Below are 18,817 nucleotides of genomic sequence, written 5' to 3'. Positions count from 1 at the left end.
TTTAAAGTTTCAGTGACTGAAAACCAACAGTATAGCTTTTAGCATCCCAATGAAGGAGTTTGTAGGATTCATTCCAAAAATTAAATAACTATTTAACACTAGTGAGAGTAAGTAGAGAAAATGGAGGGCACAGGGCCACAAAGGAAGCCATCAGGAACATTCTCCCGAGATCAAAGGTCTTGAAATACAGCCTAGATACTTCTGGACCTCACTAAAAAGGGGCTTACTTCAAGCCCTAGGAAACAAGTGTTTGCATCATCGTTCTTTTGTTGAGGTGTGTCAGTGTGTGTTTGGGTACTGGGGTGAAGTGCGTGAAATGACCTGCACTTTCTCTTGCCTCCCTTGCTCAGCTTCTGAGCCAGTCAAATATTCTTCAGAGTGACTACTCCACAGCCCTGAAGCAGTGCAACAGGGAGAAGAACAGAACGTCCTCTATCATCCCTGGTAAGCCACACTGAGTCTTGCAAAATCAACTTGGGTTTTTATTTCCATGATAAAAGACATGCATGCATGTCAATCAGTAATGGTTATGTATACTAAATAATGTTATGTCTATTGACATATTGTTCTAATTATACCCGGAATGTGATTGTTTAAAATGACTCAAATCCTTGGAGTCTTATCAAGAATGCAAAACTTGACTTTAAGAATTAGTTAGACAATTAGTTTAACTATCAAAGGCATTCATTGAGAAATGCAACTAAACTTTGCATTTGGAAGTTGATGGGGGGGACAGGGTTCATTGCAGTGAACACGTTTGTTTATTTGGAATGTTCTGTCTTCCAGTGGAAAGATCAAGGGTGGGCATTTCATCCCTGAGTGGAGAAGGTACAGACTACATCAATGCATCCTATATCATGGTAAGTCAGAAACATTATGGGAAAGCCTTCCACCAGCCTGTTACCAGAATTAACAGCAGAGTGGGCCCCCTGATGCAGCAACAGGCCCAATTTTACATCAATCCAATATAATAACTTTGGCACATAGTCATTAGTGGCCAGAGGAATACCAGCATACCTTGATGTTTTCATGTGTGCTGGAACTGAAGAAATCTCAGTCAAAATTAATAAGGAAGCACAGGGTCTCAAGCTCACCATTCAGAGCTAATGAGCAAATATAAATCATATGTTTTCATTCACCAGGGCACAGATCTGGGGCAGAGACAGGACACATCAGCTTCAACAAAGCCCAAATTCACTAAAATTAGCACCCCAGGTTTTCAGCACCCCTCTTCCCTATGTACTGGGCTCACTTGAGCTATTGAATTTCTAACAACCTTCCACAATTAGATTGTCTGCTGAATGGATGAGTGTTTTGATGGCTTTTACATGCCCTTTATTAACATCTCAGGATGGTCAACCACACAGCTTGGTTTCAAAAGAAAGAGTCCTAACCTTAATTCCCAAACCATTATTCTAGTTAGCCCGCAAAGAAATGACTAAAGAATATGCCTGTGGGAAACAAGGAGATGCGTAGTTACGACTGTCTAACACACACCCCATTTCAAATGAGTCCATAGGAGTAGTAAAAGACCACACTACAAGAGAAGGGTTTTTAGTTCAGTAAACAGCGTGGACATCATTTGATCCACCACTTTCTAAGCGTCATAAATACAATCAGAAAGGAGCCTTCCTGATCCCTCTCATAGGGGAGGCAGCCAAGGAGCCAGGACATGGAAGGTGACCTGGGGTGAAGAGGTGTGAGATTTAGTATTCTGAAGCTAAGGGCTTGTGGACAATAAGGGTTATAAACTCTGCCATGGATTTCCACTCTAAGTAGTGCAAGAGACAAATTCATAAGCCATTTTGGTACTTGTACCACCTAGAAGTCACAGCACTTGGTAAGATAAACTTGTCCACAATGCTTAATTTTACCCAAGTTTAATCACCTTTAAAATGAGGATTATAGTTTTTATTTTGTAGATTCCTTCATAGGAAGAAAATTGTACCTAGCATATAGACGGTGCCCAGCAGACGCCGGTTGTAATACAATATTATTTCAACACCCTATCTACAATTAAATGCACTACTTTAACATAAAACATGTTTCTCTGCCTAGTCCTATGTTGGGGCTCTTTTATCTTGTCTTTGGTTTTGTAGGGTTATTACCAGAGCAATGAATTCATTATCACCCAGCATCCCCTTCTGCACACCATTAAGGACTTCTGGAGAATGATATGGGATCATAATGCCCAGCTGGTAGTTATGATTCCAGATGGTCAAAACATGGTAGGTCACTTTTGGTTCGTTTCTTATAAGGAAAACATAACATTGCAATAGCCGGAAGCCTGTCATACAAACGCAAAAAGTAATCTTATTTCCACCTAATAGACTAACGTCACTGGAGTCATGCCATGGTGGACTCAATTGGTTACACAGTTCCATTGGATCAAAGTAATGAATGAGAGCTATTAATGAAGTAGATTAAAGTTGCGAAATGCATTTGTGACACTGCTTATGAAACTCAAGATTGCAACCACAAATGACACGAGTCAATACTCTTCTATTTGCATTTTTAAGATAAAATACATAACACTGTGTTGAAAATTCCATCTAAGTCTCTCATTTTTTATTTTATTATTTTGTTTACAATTCCATGAAGGCATAGTTGAAGTAGTTATAGTCTCTTAACAATATCAAACAAGGCTGTTTCATGTAGATTTGGTAGTATGAGTCTTTTTATGAAGAAGAGGGTGATTTAGGAAACTTTTAAATTTATTCTTTGAGTGTTTCATACATGTAAACAGTGAAATAGGATTTTACTCACCCCCAACTCCTCCTGGGTTTTCCTAACATATACCTCTCCCAACTTGATGTGATTTTGTTGTTGTTGTTGTTGTAATTGTTGCATATTTTTAAGAACTCGCTACCATTGCTGTTGACCATATAAGCATGGATATGTCACTATCCACTGGAACAGGGGTATCATCCTACCAGTGCCGTGCCCCCAAAAAAGAATGAATTTTCCTCCCCGAGCTGCTCTTGCCCACCTATTGCTCCTCAGCTAGACTGGTGCTCCATGAGCTCCTCTCCTGTCCATGCTGGAAAACTTTATTTTTTTTTAAAGATTTATTTATTTATTATGTACACAGAAGAGGGTGCCAGATCTCATTACAGATGGTTGTGAGCCACCATGTGGTTGCTGGGAATTGAACTCGGGACCTTTGGAAGAGCAGTCGGTGCTCTTAACCTCTGAGCCATCTCTCCAGCCCGGAAAACTTTATTTTTAAGAATATAAACTTGTGCCGGGCAGTGGTGGCGCACGCCTTTAATCCCAGCACTCGGGAGGCAGAGCCAGGTGGATCTCTGTGAGTTCGAGGCCAGCCTGGGCTACCAAGTGAGCTCCAGGAAAGGCGCAAAGCTACACAGAGAAACCCTGTCTCGAAAAACCAAAAAAAAAAGAATATAAACTTGTAAAGGAAAGACCTCTTCAGACTCAGAATATCAGTGACACATCCACTCTTCTTTGTCTGTTTGTAAAGTCTAAACAGTTAGTCAACATTAATATTTGACTTGGGCTTTGCATATACACTTGACTCTCATACTCAGTGAATGTATCTAAAGTCACGGAGATCCCACATCATGCTGGAAACTGACAAGCTCTTGCTTTACCAGTCCTCCTCAGTTGCCAGTTATAGCATCAACAGGCTTGCCAGTGCTGCTGGTGAGCCAAGAGCACAAAACGCCATGACGGTAGTTTGGGTTGTGTGATGTTTTATTTTATACATAAATCCAATCTGGATTAAAATATCAAGAACATGTTAATAGTAAATTTTTGTTACTCAAAGAAAAATTTGATTTGAAATTTCTATGCCAGCCAATTGATCTTATTTCACAATCAGGGCATTGAGCTAGTTCATGAAAATCTATACCCTTCCTTGGTCTCTTTCAGGCAGAGGATGAATTTGTTTACTGGCCAAATAAAGATGAACCCATAAATTGTGAAAGCTTCAAAGTCACTCTTATGTCTGAAGAACACAAATGTCTGTCTAATGAGGAAAAGCTGATAGTTCAAGACTTCATCTTAGAAGCGACACAGGTACAGAAACAGGTTGTTAAAGGATGGACGTCTATCCTGGTCATGTGTGCGACACGCAACTTGGGAATCTTATGTAGCAATGAAAAGGATTCTGATTTCTTACAAAATGAGACAATTCCAGAAAGAATCAATATTCCTTTACTGTTTTAACTTCCAAAATCTTACAGAATCATCAAACTAATAATCTTTACTAAACTATACAATTCTTAATTTCTGTATACCCAGAAAAGCAAAGATTTCTCTTTTACTCCAAACTGATTGCTGACAGAACTTATGTTGAAATTTTTTTAATGTAATTCTAATTCTTTTTTCCTTTGAGATTTATTTTTATTTTCTGGAAATTGGTGTTTTATCTGTTTGTGTCTGTGCACCACATGTATGCAGAGCCCATGGAGGCCAGAAGAGGGCATCAGATCCCCTAGAACGGGAACTTCAGATGGCTGTGAGCCATCCTGTGGGTGCAAGAAATTGTCCTCTGGAAGAGCTGCTAGTGCTTTAAACTGCTGACCCATCCAGGTCCTAATTCTAATTCTTGTTTTAAAATCAACACTTCCCTTGTCATACCTTTCTCCCATAGGTCTCCATAGTCAGTAAGAAGGGTTATTTCCAGAAAGTACTCATTAGAAACCCTTTGTCTTATCATACTGATTATTCTGATCACCCCCATTGCCTACCTCAGCTTTAGGAAATATGGCTTTTTTTCCTAATATTATATAGAAAACACACTAAACAATAAGCATTCATGATTGATTTCAGTTCAGTGCATCTCAAGTATGTAAAACAAATATCATTGATACCCCAGTCTCTAGAAAGCCAGCCCAGGAATGGGAAGTATTTCTGAAGCAATGATCAGGAAGGCAAGATTTCATCCACTTCATTTATAGCTACTATCTCCTAAATGTCATAGTACTTGAGGTTGGTAAAGAGGTAAAAGTTTATGCTGCGTGGACCAGACTCATTTCAAGATCCAGAAAGTTTGTCAAATGACTAAAGTCAAAATCTGGGAATCTGATATTTATTTATTTATAAAGACTATTTTTAAAGTAGTATTACATAATAAAATAATATTAATATGTTGTGTATAACATATTAAAGTGATATACTAAATTATTCACTGACTACTGAGTTCAATAAAGGAACATAACTTTGACCTTTAAGATCTTTCATGCTCCTATTCAGCCATAATGTCCTCCCTTCAGATATAATAGCCTCTGCCCGAATTCTCTTGATTTACTTCATAATTTCACTTTTTATCTCTGTTTCTTTAAGATTGTATTTTGACTTTATATTTTGACCTTTACATAAATTATGTATATTTTTCAAATATTTGCTACTTTGCCTCATTTTAATGTTGATGACATTTATTTCACATAATTGGGTATAAGTAAAATCTGTTTGCTTCTGCTATTAACATATTCTATCTTATATTTGGGCTAGTACTCATTTGAAGTTGGCTTTGTTTTCTTTTTGATTCATTTTGTTTTATTCATATGTTTGCTGTTACAAGTAGTACCTGACCAAATGTTTTCACACATGAAAATTTTTCCTGGATGCACCTAGGAATCCCTTATGGATCATTAAGGATCAGCACTTTCAACTTTTCAGTGTTGTGATTGTTTTAAAAATGGTCCTACTGAGCTGCCCTCCCATTTAGAGCCCATGAGAAATCTGGAATCTCCTCATCTCTGCTTGTGTGGGGGATGAAATGACATTTTTTGCTCCATTAATTTGAATTTTCCAAAAATGTATTGGCCATTGCACTGATAGTTCATTTCTAGTGACAAGTCCTCATGGGTTTTGCCCAAGTTTCCATTAGAGCCTTAACAATTGACTTGTTTACTTATGTGGGGTCTTTGTGTAGTCTAGTTATTAACCTCTTTCCAGGTACACATATTGCAAATATTCTTTCATGCAATTTTAATTTTTATTTTTTATGTAAATGAAGGTTTAGAAGCCTAATTTATATGGATTTTATTACCTCCCCCATTTTGTTATAAATAATCTATCATTTAACATTCAGTGCTAAAAAAAGAAATCCTGTTGGGGGCCAAGGATGCTGTTCAGTGGCAGAATGAACATTTAGCATATGAGCATCCCTGTTCTGTTCTTTGCACCAAACATACTGAAAACAACAACAAAATATGACTGATATCAAGACACCCTTACCTATATAGCATTGCTTGCTAAATGTTTTACATTTTACCTTTACTTTTATATTTTTTTATTTTGGACATCGGGAGTGCACTTTAATTCTTTTCCATGTGATATTGTTGTCCTCGTGTCCCAGTGCTCACAAATGAGCAGTGTCAGCTCAGTCACACATCTAGTATGTATGGACTTGTTCCTAGCATGGCCACTACTTTCCAATGGGCTCCTTGTCAGTCTCTCTGCTAATCCCGGGATGCCTTCATGTTAGCTTATAATAATTCTTGATATCTGGTGAGCCAATATCCTGTCTTGATTTTTGTTGTTGTTGTTAATAGCATTTGGGTTGTTTGGGAAGTTTACATTTATTACATAAAATTGATTTTGAGACATTTGTTTTCATATATAGCATCTTACTTTAGGAAACTGGAGGTCGGAGGTTTATTTCATAAAGGGGCATAGTCTGGTTAGTCACACAAAAAGTAAGTGAGTCTGGAGTTCAGAGGAGACCTCCGCTCCCTTCCCTGATGTTTTCTCATTGTGCTCTCTAATCGCGTTCTGAAGAGGACTGACTGCTGGTGTTTGAAGATCTCTGTGCTGTTTTCCAAACAAACTTTAACACTGAAGATTTCCTTTGTACCTTAAAATTTAGCTGTTCAGACACATCTTTATGTCATGTTTTCATGGTTTATTAGCATTGATATGATTTACACACAAATAGGATTTCTTTTTTGAACTAAAAAGGAGGAATTGGGAGATGGACCAGTTGGTAAAGAGCTTGCCAGTGAAGCATAAGAACTTGAGTTCAATTCCAAACAAGAACATGAAATCCAGGCGCAGTGATACCTGTCTGTAACCCCAGCATTGGGGAGGCAGAGATAGGAAGATACCAAGGGTTTCCTGACCAACAAATATAGCCCAATTCAGTAAGCTCTAGATGGAAGATCCTGTCTCAAAGAATAAGGTAGAGAAAAATTGCAGACACTTAATATCAACCCTTTGCCTCCCACACACGTTTACACATGCACACCCCCACACACAAAGGACTAAAAAGGAGATAATGGCTTTTTTATCCTGGTGAATAGATAGATCTATTCGCTGTTGATGTCCCATCGCAGTGATTTTCTGCTTCCACAATGAGAGCTGTGTTGCAAATGCAGCATTCACTACGTTCATCATCCAGCTTCAGTTTCTATTTTTTCCCAGTTACTCCACTCCTGATGAACTGTCACTAGCCAGCATTACTCCTAAAAACACTAATTTGTTCTTCCTTCTCATAGGATGATTATGTGCTGGAAGTAAGGCATTTTCAGTGTCCCAAATGGCCAAACCCGGATAGTCCCATTAGTAAAACATTCGAACTTATAAGTATTATCAAAGAAGAAGCCGCTAACAGGGATGGGCCCATGATTGTTCATGATGAGTAAGTTTCACAGTCTCGATCATTACCTCTGGATATATGATGCATGCTTCTGTTGTCCTCAGGCCAGCCTGATGCGTTGTGTCCATGTGCTGATCAGCCAGGCTGCCTATCATCACAGGTCACACAGCACATTTCCCTTTTTTGTAACTCCTGATAAAGGCAAAAGACTTATATGTGAACACAGAATCTGCTCTCATGCTTTATAGTGGGAGCATTTGTTGATATGAGACACTGTTTCAGCACTGGAATCTTACAGGAGCTACCCCAGGATATGTCTCAGCTATTTACTTCTGGAGAAATAAGTAAAAACAACTATTTTTTGATGATTTTTGGTTTTGTTTCTGTTTTGTCTGAAAGAGAACTCTTTATCCCATGAATTTTTCTGTTCCTGTAACAACGAAAAATGCTAGAATTGTGTTATATACCTATTCTATAAAGTATGTCGTTTATACATGATAACCTCAGTCAAACATGTTCTGCTTGCCCCTTTCATAAAATAAAAATAACAAACCATATGCAAAAAGTAAGCCTTCTATAAAGGATTTTGTTATTAATGGCATGAACGCTTAGTACTGTCTCCATTTCAACCATAATTCTATGCACACAAAAAAAGGAAATCACACCATTTCAAGGCTGTGTGCTTCTGAGTGCCAAGTGTATTTGACACCTCTGAATGGAGGCTTTGCCCTTTCTCTTTACTGCAAGGCATGGTGGAGTGACGGCGGGAACTTTCTGTGCTCTGACAACACTTACGCACCAACTAGAAAAAGAAAATTCCGTGGATGTTTACCAAGTAGCCAAAATGATCAATTTAATGAGGCCAGGAGTCTTCACTGACATTGTAAGTGATGAACCTCATCCTTCATTGTTGAAATATCACTTGTTAGATGGTACTGGGGTCTTTTTTTTTTTATCCTGTATAAGGAAGGCCGCAGTGGTTGGTAGGTAGCATTCTAGCTAAATTACAAGGCTGCACCTTGCAGAAGACTGGAAGATTTAATAAAAAAAAAAAAAGAGCCAAGTCACTCTGTGCCCTTTTACAGGATTCAGTGTGAGTCTTAATATCTGTAGTGGAATCACCAACAGATTGATTTGTTCAGCAAACTGAGGAGTTATATTCCTCGGGTTCAAGTATGGGCTTCCCAGAACAGCAGGAGCTATATCTCAAAGACTTAAATGTTAGAACTATTAACTCTTTTTCTCTAGCCAAATGAAGTTTCTGAAGTGAACAAATAAGTAATTCTTGGGTGCTTTTAAGAGAAAAAAGATATGTTCAGTCAAGAAAGAGACACGGCACTTTCGGTTCCGCAGTTTAGCTTAGAAATAACCTGAAAGTTGTTACTATTGTGGCAAAATAATAAGAAGGGTGGTGAGAGTCTCAGGTGGATTTCGAAGTCCTGGTGTCGCTGCTTAGAGATAAGGGCCTCATAGAAAGATCATTTGGCAGCAGGGAACCCTTTTTCTCAAGGCAGACCATCAAGCCAGGCAGAAGGATAGAGCGTGACGAACATTTGGAGAGCAGTGTGTCTGGTGATGGTGCTGTGCTTTGGCGATACTACAGTCATTGTTGAGCCCTTTCTGTAAATACACAGAAACATTTGATCACACAGCAATTAGAGGCAAATAAGATGCTTATTTTTGAAGGTTGAGAATATAACTCAGATAGTAGAATGCTTCCCTAACATGCACAAGAACTAGTTTTGGTCCCTACCTCCACATTAACTGGATGAATAGAACACATCTGTAGTCCTATCCCTTGGGAGGTAGGGACAAGAGGATCAGGTCATCCTCAGCTACACAGTAAGTTCAACACCAGTCTCAGATGTATGAGACTAAGAAAGAAAAGGGGAAGAGAAAAGAAAGATGTTGCCTTTGAAAAGGTGATAGGCACTGAGCACCAACGGAGTTCATTTGCATCGTCTTCCAACTCCAGGAAACAACAGAATAAGAACCGAGTGTTTATTATTGTCCAATGTGCATAGGCTTCTTCTCTAAATTCAATGACCATTTTCTCATTGCAAAGCAATTTTGGCTTAACCAAATAGATAAAATGAAATGCAGATTGTGCACCTCAGCTGAGTATAAGCCCTTAGTACAGCCCTGTGCCCTTCTGTGAATAGTGCCAAAATGTGTCTGAAATCATATCTGTTTTATACAAATTCATGTCTATGTTGAGCTTCCTATCCATGATTCCCCTTTCTGTGTTTTCTAGGAACAGTATCAGTTTCTCTACAAAGTGGTCCTCAGCCTCGTCAGCACAAGGCAGGAAGAGAATCCATCCACCTCTCTGGAGAGTAATGGTGCAGCTTTGCCTGATGGGAACATAGCTGAAAGCCTGGAGTCATTAGTTTAACACAGAAAGGGTGAAGGACAACCCAATCTAAGCATTGTTCTCCTCTTTCTCAAACTAGAAAAATGAGTCAGTTCTGTTGTCTGTTTACTTCCCATGACATGCCGGTAACTCATTCCGCTGCCAAATTGACACCATTAACAACGTGTGCCTTTTTGAAAGACTTCTTGTAATTCACTTATTATGTTTGAACTAAAATGATTGAATTTTACAGGATTTCTAAGAACTGAATTGTGGTATTTTTTTCCATATTGATTTTAACAGAAAAATTCAATTTATAGATAATAGGAATCACCATCCTTGGAAGATGTTTGTTTTTAAGTGTCAAATTTTTAGCTGTATTTGTAGCAATCATCAGGTTTGCTAGAAATATAACTTTTAATATAGTAGGTTGTAAGTAAACCACTTTATCCCCAATGATATTCAACATTTTACAACTGTAGTATTCATCTGAAGTAGAAGTGATCTAGTAACTTATGTAAATACTGCTCTGGTGTCTCCATGGACCAAATTTATATTTATAATTGTAGATTTTTATATTTTACTACCGTGTGAGTTTTCTAGTGGTGTGCTTGAGTTTAATGATGTAGTTTATTCTCTGGTCTTACTTACTCTACATGTCTTCTAAAATTATACTGTGCTAGCCAAGGAACTAACCCTGTTTCCGCATGTCATTTTAACTCTTGTGGAAAATAGAAAACCACTTGTTTTAAAAGATGTTTTTATGAGAATAACACCTTACCAAACGTTCCTTAAATGGTTTTTATCCAAGAAGCTGCAAAAATAAATATATTGCCATTGACTCGTGTTCACTTGTGGAATATTGTGCTGATCTATGTGTGGTAGAAAATTATGAATATGGGTCCCACTGAGAAAAAAACGAAAATCCCAAAGAAATGGGACAGAATATCCACCTGTGCTTCCTGTGGTAGTTTGAATGTAATTGGCCCCCATAATCTCATAGGGAGTGGCACTATTAGGAGGTGTGGCTTTGTTGGGGTGGGTATGGCCTTGTTGGAGGAAGTATGACACTAGGGGGTGGGCTTTGAGGTTTTCTGTGCTCAGGATATAGCCCAGTCAGTCAGTCAGTCAACTTCCTGCTGCCTTCTGGTCAAGATGTAGTCAGCACTACATCTTCCTGCACGCCACCATTCTCCCCACCATGATGATAATTAACCGAACCTCTGAAACTGTAAGTGAGCCACGCCAATTAAATATTTTACCTTGTAAGAGTTGCTATGGTCATGGTGTCTCTTCAGAGCAATAAAAACCCTAATGAAGACAGCGTTCCCTGTGGTACTCTGGGATCTCACAAAATTTTATGATTTTGAGTTCAACACAGCTGCTGGTGCTGTCACTACAAGATGTGCCATTAAACAATTGGAACCCACTTGCTTAATAAGCAGAACCATTGTGTATTTCTTTTGCCTTATGGGATTGCCATGGCCTGAATATGCATGACTCCCCCAAATCCATGTGTTAACATTGCCACCCCTAGGTTGACAAGAGAGAAAAGGGTCTTTCATGGTAGGGGAAACAGAGGAACAGGAGTAGGAGGCTTTGGGGCGTGCCATACCTTTAGGCAGGAAGCAGAGAGAGAATGGGAAATGGGCCCTGGCTATAAAACTTCAAGGCCTGTTCCCCATGACTCACTTCTGCCAAATTCTAGAACAGCACTAGACAGCTTTCCAGAACAGCACTACAGAGTGTTCAAACACAAGTCTATGGGGGATATTTTACATTCAAAACACAACAATGTCCTTAAATAAAAGAGACCTGAAGAGAGATCCCCGGAATCTTCACACAGTGAGAAGACCACAGCTGAGTATACAGAATAATAATTTAAAAATTAAAAAAAAAAAAGCAAGCTCTTGCCAGATCTTGAATTTGTCAGCATTTTGGCCTTGGATTTTCTGAGTTCTAGAACTGTGAAAAAGAAAATTATGTAGTATATAGATACCTGAGCCTGGTATTTTGTTCTATTAGCCCAAGCTAGCTATGAATAATTATCAGAATGTTGCCAAAAAAGAGCACCATGTGCCAGGAAGTGATAGAGCTTTTGATTCAGAGCCAAGCCAGGCATTAGAAGCTGCTGGACTTGCTATAGACTCCAATCTAAACAAAGGTCAACCTAGTCAAGAGGGTGGAAACCAGAAAGACAACTTGGGACCAGAAGGCCACACAAGAGTGGGAAAAAGACAGATATCCTATGTTATCATTAGGATCCAAGAGCTATGCGGAACATTCCTGGAAGGTATGGCAAACTTTCCTCATCTCTGGAACTCTTGTGATAACAGTACATTGCAAGACAAGTCATCAATAATGATGCTGGATTAATAGGTCAGATGAGCCTCTGGCAGTCATCTCCATTCATTACTGAAACTTAATTGTTTCATTACATCTGTAGCTGTTATCCACAGAGTTTAATGTGATAGTATCTTATTACTATGACTGCATTGTGATCACATAGTCTTTTGACATTGCTAACTGTATTTTATTACATACCCTTAATTAGCCTATCATTCTCAAGTTTGCAAAATATTTCACCTGGAATACCAATATGCTGAATGTATGGTGTTCTGACACATTACAAATCTCCCTCTTTAGTAAAAGTTGAGATATTACAATCGGTAGCTTTAAATAGTGAAGTAAATAAATGAAAAACACGACACTAGTATTAAGAATCTAGACACTATTGGCCTTAAACTCTAATTCACAAGTTTTTTTAACCTCTTAAGATAATTGACTTTAAAATGAAAACAGGATTTCAAGGAGTAAGAAAAACAGCATGAAATTCAAATGTTTCCTTACATCCATAATGATAAGAAATTCTAACTAATCTGTCACCAGTGGTGGTTTCTAAACAGCTCTGAAGGCACAAACTGACCTTAGAGGATCTTTGCAGGTAGGTTAATTTGAAATGCCTCCCTCCACAATTTTATACATGCTACTCACCACAGCTCTCTGCTTTCTGTTTCCTTATTTCAGTCCCATGGTTGTTATAATAGTTCTGAAATATCCAGAAAGAGATGGGCTAATGCAAAGAATTTATATCTTTCTTACTAACTTAGTTAATCTTCTATTAAAAAATTATCAGCATTGATGTTTTAAAAATTAAGGTACTAAAATAGCAAATGCTATTATTACACTTATTTCAAGTAATTGCTTTTAGACAACACAGGAAGTTGAAATTATGCATTTCCAGGCTTTTCTTACGTGTGTGTGTGTGTGTGTGTGTGTGTGTGTGTGTGTGTGTGTGTGTGTTGTGTTGTATTGTTTGTTTTTAGACACTGTTAAATGAGAAATCTTCCCCAGTTTTCCTATGTGGTATTCCAGTTTGAAGCCCATGAGAACACATAAAAAGGCTAAGGGAACGATGTAGAAAATACACACAAATAAAATTGAAGCCAAGAAGAAAGGCTGAGAGCCCTGGGGTTCTTAGTGCTGTTCACAGAATCCACCTCCCTGCCACTGCCCTTAGGGCGCCAATCTGTGGCGGATTGTTATTTAAAAGCCCAGCTTTGCTCCCATGTCCCTTGACACTCATCCAATTTACCAGTGGAACAGATGACCCCTTGGCAGTCCTGACTGCCAAGGTTGAGTAACAAAATGCTTGCATCGGATTCTCTTGGGACATTGTCTTGGAACAGTGCCACCAGGCTGACACAAGGCCACACGGCAGTGGAAGGAATCCATGGTCCTGACCCCAAACCCCAGCTTCCAGCTGATATCTAGATGGAGGTACTGACCGTGTATGAAGTGAGACATTGAAGTAGCTTCTCCTGGTCACCATCAACACAGTCCAAGTGACACTTCCTGGGACAGATAAGCTGTTCACACTGAGCCAGGCCCTACCTGCATAGTGAGGAGCCAGATGAGTGACTGACACTTTAAGCCATTGTGCTTGGGGACTGATAAAAACCAGAAGTACACTGGCAGCCAGGTGGTCCTGTAGAAACGTTTTTTAGGTTGTGTCAGCGTCAATGAGTACTGGCTGCTCTCACACCTTTCGTCTTGCTCCCTTCCTGTGTTTCATAACATCTCTTCTGCTTTCTTCCCTGCAAGAACTCAACTCCGTTCATTTTCTCTCCCTTTTAGTATTTCTCTCAACCTGGAGAGAATCAATCATTTTGCAAACAATTTGCTAACCCAAGAAGATGTAACTTTTTTCTTGGTTGGGACTGTCCTGTTTCTGTAGGGAGCTGTTTTTACCTATGCCAGCCTCACCATGAACCAGGTTCAGGAGAAATGAAATTATCACACTCGAGTCAAATGCCTGAGTAGCTGTGCTTGACAATAGTCAAGAGTAACTGTCACTCAAAGAGGAGAGCAGTGGCCATGCCACCTCACCAGGCTCTTCTAGATCCAAGGTTTATGTGTGATCTGTTCATTTCATATGCATTGTCAATCAACAAACCTGGAAGGCTATCATACTATAGCGATAACTAAAATTGTAGAGACAAAGCCTCTTAATTACCTAACAATTTAGGACTCACTACTGTATTTTGTCCTTTGTGCTAAATAATAAAAATTAAGAAAGATTGCTAAGACTAAAAGATTACAGGGAGAAAGAGGAGAAGGAGAAGGAAGAAGGCAGCATTTGATTGGTTCTCAACTACTAACATGTATTGTTGCAAAGACAGCCAGCATTTCCCTGTAAGCCTTTTCAAGTCATGTTCTGGGCAGGTGGTGTTCCATGTGTAATGCCAGCACATGGGAGGCAGAAACAGGAGATCCCAGAGCAAGCTAGCTGGCTGGACTAGAAGAATGAGTGAGCTCTGGATTCAAGTGAGAGACTCTGCCTTAGCATCGTAGGAGGAGAGAAATCAAGAAATCACAGAAGACACTCAACAACCACCTCAGGCCCCCATGTGCACACCTATGCATGAGCAACATGTCTACACACATGTAAATTTGCATACACTTTGCATGCATATCACATACATGTGCAAAAAAAGACTGAATTTCAAAGATATTCTTTGTAAAACAGATAGCTACTGAAATGTGTCACCTACTTTGGGTGTCTTCAGATAATGAATTGTTTCAGTATGAAGTCTTACCACCCCAGGTAAGTCATTTAACTCTGAGATACATTTTCTCATCTGTAGACTCAGAGGACTGACCAATCACTGTGGTGCTCTCACCTCTACAACCATTTTAAATTCCTCATTATGAAATATGGAAGTACATCTTTTTGAGTAGCATGAATCTTTGAAGCATCTTCCAAACATAAATGATCATCCTTCCAAATAAAGTTTCAAAGTTAAAATCATAAATTTTGAAGGAAAAAATGTTATTGCAAGAAAAGGGGAAAAATATCTATGCTTTTGAGCATCTACTTTGGTAGGTGATAGGCATCTTCTTTAGCCTATATACCACCCCTGGGCATTACCTCTACAGAAGGAAACAGTACTATTTACAAAACCAGTTAACTGTCTCCTGAGTCTAGAACAAGGAAAACTTGGCAATAGTGATACTTCATTGGTATTATCTGGAAGAGACTAACAGATGAAAATATGGAAGATATGAGGATTAAGTTAACCAGAATAATTAGATCAAAAGTTCATATTTGGGGGTCAAGTATACCAATCACGCTTTTCTAATAAAGTTTTATTGGGACAGTCATATTGTCTATGGCTCTTTTTGCCTTGCTGATCCTAGAAGAGTAATATGCTTGTGTGCTTAGAACTTATTCATGTATACCTTACACACACACACACACACACACACACACACACACACACACTGCTACCTTTACTTGAAAGCGCTGAAGGAAAACTTCATATTGAGCTAGTTGAGTCTGATTGCTCCTAACTTTGTTCAAGCTCATTGTTGTTCCTTTCCTATCATCGCTAACAGACATTAGTCATTACACAGTAAAAATACAGGTGTGTGTGTGTGTGTGTGTGTGTGTGTGTGTGTGTGTGTGTGTGTGTGTGCGGCAAGTGGGAGCATGCTTTTTCCACTCTGATCCTTTCCAAATAGCACCAGATATTTTCTTATCATATAACCCATGCATAATACTAGATGATCTCAAAGGAGGAACTAGTTTCACATTCCAGAAGACAAACACTTAAAGTCAGATGGGTACTTAACAGAGTTTTAAAGCCAAAACTATTTCTGTAAAGAAGAAAATACATTTTACTTGAAATATAATCTTTTTATAAGTTGGAGATTATGTGCATATACTTGCACATATACATATATGTGTGTACAAATATATACATACATGTATATATCATAGATCACACACTCCAAGTGTACAAGTTCCTGGTTTTCAATATATTCAGAGTTGTGCCATTGTTAAAAGGTTTATTAGTAGTCATTCCGTTTTCCTCTCAATTCTCCCAGCACTATATAGAAATGTGTTTTTCTGAATGACACAACATGAAATTACACAATAAGTGGCCTTTTCTGTCACAGAATACTTTGTGTTCATCCATATCATATGTAACATGTACCTCATTTCTTACTATTGAGCAATAGTCCATTGGGTGGATATTTCACATTTATTCACTTTTTAACTGGTGAGATATTACAAATAATGTTGCTATTAATATCCAAGTACAGGTTTTTATAAGGGTTTCTCCATTGCTCTCGGTTATTCTTCAATAGTCCTTTCAACATCTTTGTGTCTACATTAACATTTATTATCTTTATGACTCCTGCCATTCTCATGGGTATAAAGCAGTATCTCACTGTAGAATTAGTTTTCATTTTTCATACTATTATTAAATTTTTGTATATCTTTAGAGAACTGCCAAATCCAAAGTTCTGAACACTATTAAAATTGGGTTATCTTTTTCATATTGAGTTATAACAGCTCTTTATATATTCTAGCTACATATTCTTCCCTAAATAAATGATTTACAAAAAAAATCTGATTCTCTGGGTTCTTTGGAAGTGTGCGTTTTTATTTTGTAGCAGTTTCCTTGGAAACTCCAAAGTTCTTAATTTTTATTTTGTCCAGTTGGTCTATTTTTTTTCTTCTGATGCTTGTGATTTTTGCTTCAGTTACTTAATAAACCATTGCCTAATTCAAACCCATGAAGATTTATGCTTTTGTTTTATTCTCAGATTTTTACAGTGCTAACTCTTTTTTAGAATTTTTTTAGATGCGTCCTTAGTCAGTTCTTATATCTTCTATGAGGCAGTGATCCAACTTCATTGTTTCTGGTTATTCGTGTTTACAATCATCATTTGATGAACAGGTATTTCTCTTCACTGAATTGTCTTAGCACACTTTTTAAAAGGCAATGGAACAAATATGAGTGTCACTTCTAACCTCTCAATCTTATTACTTTTTTTCTTTTTGATGCTGTTGACATTGTTTTTGTTTTTTCTTTTTGTTTTGTTTTGTTTTTCGAGATAGGGTTTCTCTGTGTAGCTTTGCACCTTTCCTGGGACTCACTTGGTAGCCCAGGCTGGCCTCGAACTCACAGAGATCCACCTGGCTCTGCCTCCCGAGTGCTGGGATTAAAGGCGTGCACCACCACTGCCCGGCTGACATTGTTTTTCTAAAGCCACTTTTGGTTCACTCATTCATACTTTACAGAAAGGCAAATAATGTAAGTTATTCCTGATTCTGCAGTTTTTCCAAATTGATAAATTCAGATATTTTCTTTTGTATTCTTTTCACTGTGTCTTTGGGTTTTCTATGCAGTTCTTGGAAATTCTATGCAAATAGAGTTCATTTTCTTCCTTTCGAGTACAGATGTTTTTTATCTTATTTTGTTGCCTAATTGCCATGGCCTAACCCCTCAATACAGATTGAATCACTGTGGCCAAGTGACACATTCCTGTCTTACTTGTGGTGTTAGGTGAAAATCATTCAGTATTTTGCCATTAAATATGATACACGTTGTGGGTTTTTCATGGCTATCTTTTATAAGGGCATCCCTTTCTAGTCTTTGTTTGTTATGTGTTTTGTGGTGGGTTTTTTGTTTTGTTTTTATTGTGAAGGGGTGCTAGAGTTTTTCAAACACTTTCTCTGCTTGTAATAAAAGGATAACGAGGACTGTGAATTTATTGTATCAATTCTCTTTTCCAAAAGTTCAAGAGAAAATAATTTTCAAAAAAATTTTACTAAATAGATCATAACTTTACAAAAGGCATGAAACATTACTTTTGCAATTGTAGACATGTCAGTCTAAACATGTCTAGCAGAATCAATTTGAAAAATACAAAAATATAACTACATGCAATTTTTCTGGCAAAAAAAATAGTAGAACTGCATTTGCTGATATGTTCTTATAAGAAAGAAGAAGCACAATAAATTAAACTATGATCATCATCACTTTTACACACAAAAAAATACACAATAGACTTATTAAAGGTCTCTGTAATGACTGACATTGTCTACTCCAAAAGTTTTACTAAAATAGAGATTTGAGTTTCAAAAACACCATTGCATTAACTTACTCAAAACATATGCTTCATGTTTTAAATGAGTTATACTCAAAACATAAAACTTCATGCTTTAGCCCATCAATAAGCAAGTTTGTCATACACAAATTGACAGCTTTGATGCCTAGAAAAATGAATTCCCATTTATGGCTTGATTGTGCTCTGTGTATTAAATACAATGCCTTCTGCTTTAATCCGCTCCAATATTGGCCCATAGATCTCCTTTGTAAATGGCCCCATTAGGCCTTTGGCTTCAATTTCACCTAAAAGAAAACACATTTTTGATTTTCAATTTAAAGGTGATGTTAAAGATCCATTTCCATTTGAAGAGTCCAACACCAGGGCCAACTGGTATTGTATTCCAAAGCTAAGGTGTTCAATCTATATGTGACCATAAAGAGAGAACATGAAAAATTAAAATTTGAAATTCTTTACAGAAAGTCCCAACCTAGACC

At 37.9% G+C, this 18,817-nt stretch overlaps 2 protein-coding genes across 6 annotated transcripts in view; one reads left to right on the top strand and one right to left on the bottom strand.

Moving 5' to 3' along the window:
• Positions 1-10,764, top strand: part of Ptprz1 (protein tyrosine phosphatase receptor type Z1) — a 187,150-nt gene extending 176,386 nt beyond the window's left edge. For all 4 annotated transcript variants that reach the window (XM_006988377.4, XM_016006859.3, XM_006988378.4 and 1 more), the window contains 7 exons: positions 351-444; positions 787-860; positions 2,100-2,228; positions 3,892-4,038; positions 7,464-7,606; positions 8,312-8,447; positions 9,819-10,764. In XM_006988377.4, coding sequence (XP_006988439.2) covers positions 351-444; positions 787-860; positions 2,100-2,228; positions 3,892-4,038; positions 7,464-7,606; positions 8,312-8,447; positions 9,819-9,959 — 864 coding nt within the window. In that variant the 3' untranslated portion in view covers positions 9,960-10,764. The remainder of the gene's footprint in view (positions 1-350; positions 445-786; positions 861-2,099; positions 2,229-3,891; positions 4,039-7,463; positions 7,607-8,311; positions 8,448-9,818) is intronic.
• Positions 10,765-17,776: 7,012 nt separating this feature from the next.
• The window catches only part of Aass (aminoadipate-semialdehyde synthase), a 52,672-nt gene continuing 51,631 nt past the window's right edge, over positions 17,777-18,817 (bottom strand). For both annotated transcript variants that reach the window (XM_016006860.3, XM_006988379.4), the window contains exon 24: positions 17,777-18,625. In XM_016006860.3, coding sequence (XP_015862346.2) covers positions 18,507-18,625 — 119 coding nt within the window. In that variant the 3' untranslated portion in view covers positions 17,777-18,506. The remainder of the gene's footprint in view (positions 18,626-18,817) is intronic.

This window comes from Peromyscus maniculatus, chromosome 3, assembly GCF_049852395.1.
Source record: "Peromyscus maniculatus bairdii isolate BWxNUB_F1_BW_parent chromosome 3, HU_Pman_BW_mat_3.1, whole genome shotgun sequence".
NCBI classification, from domain to species: domain Eukaryota; kingdom Metazoa; phylum Chordata; class Mammalia; order Rodentia; family Cricetidae; genus Peromyscus; species Peromyscus maniculatus.
This window is presented reverse-complemented; position numbering and strand designations above follow the sequence as displayed.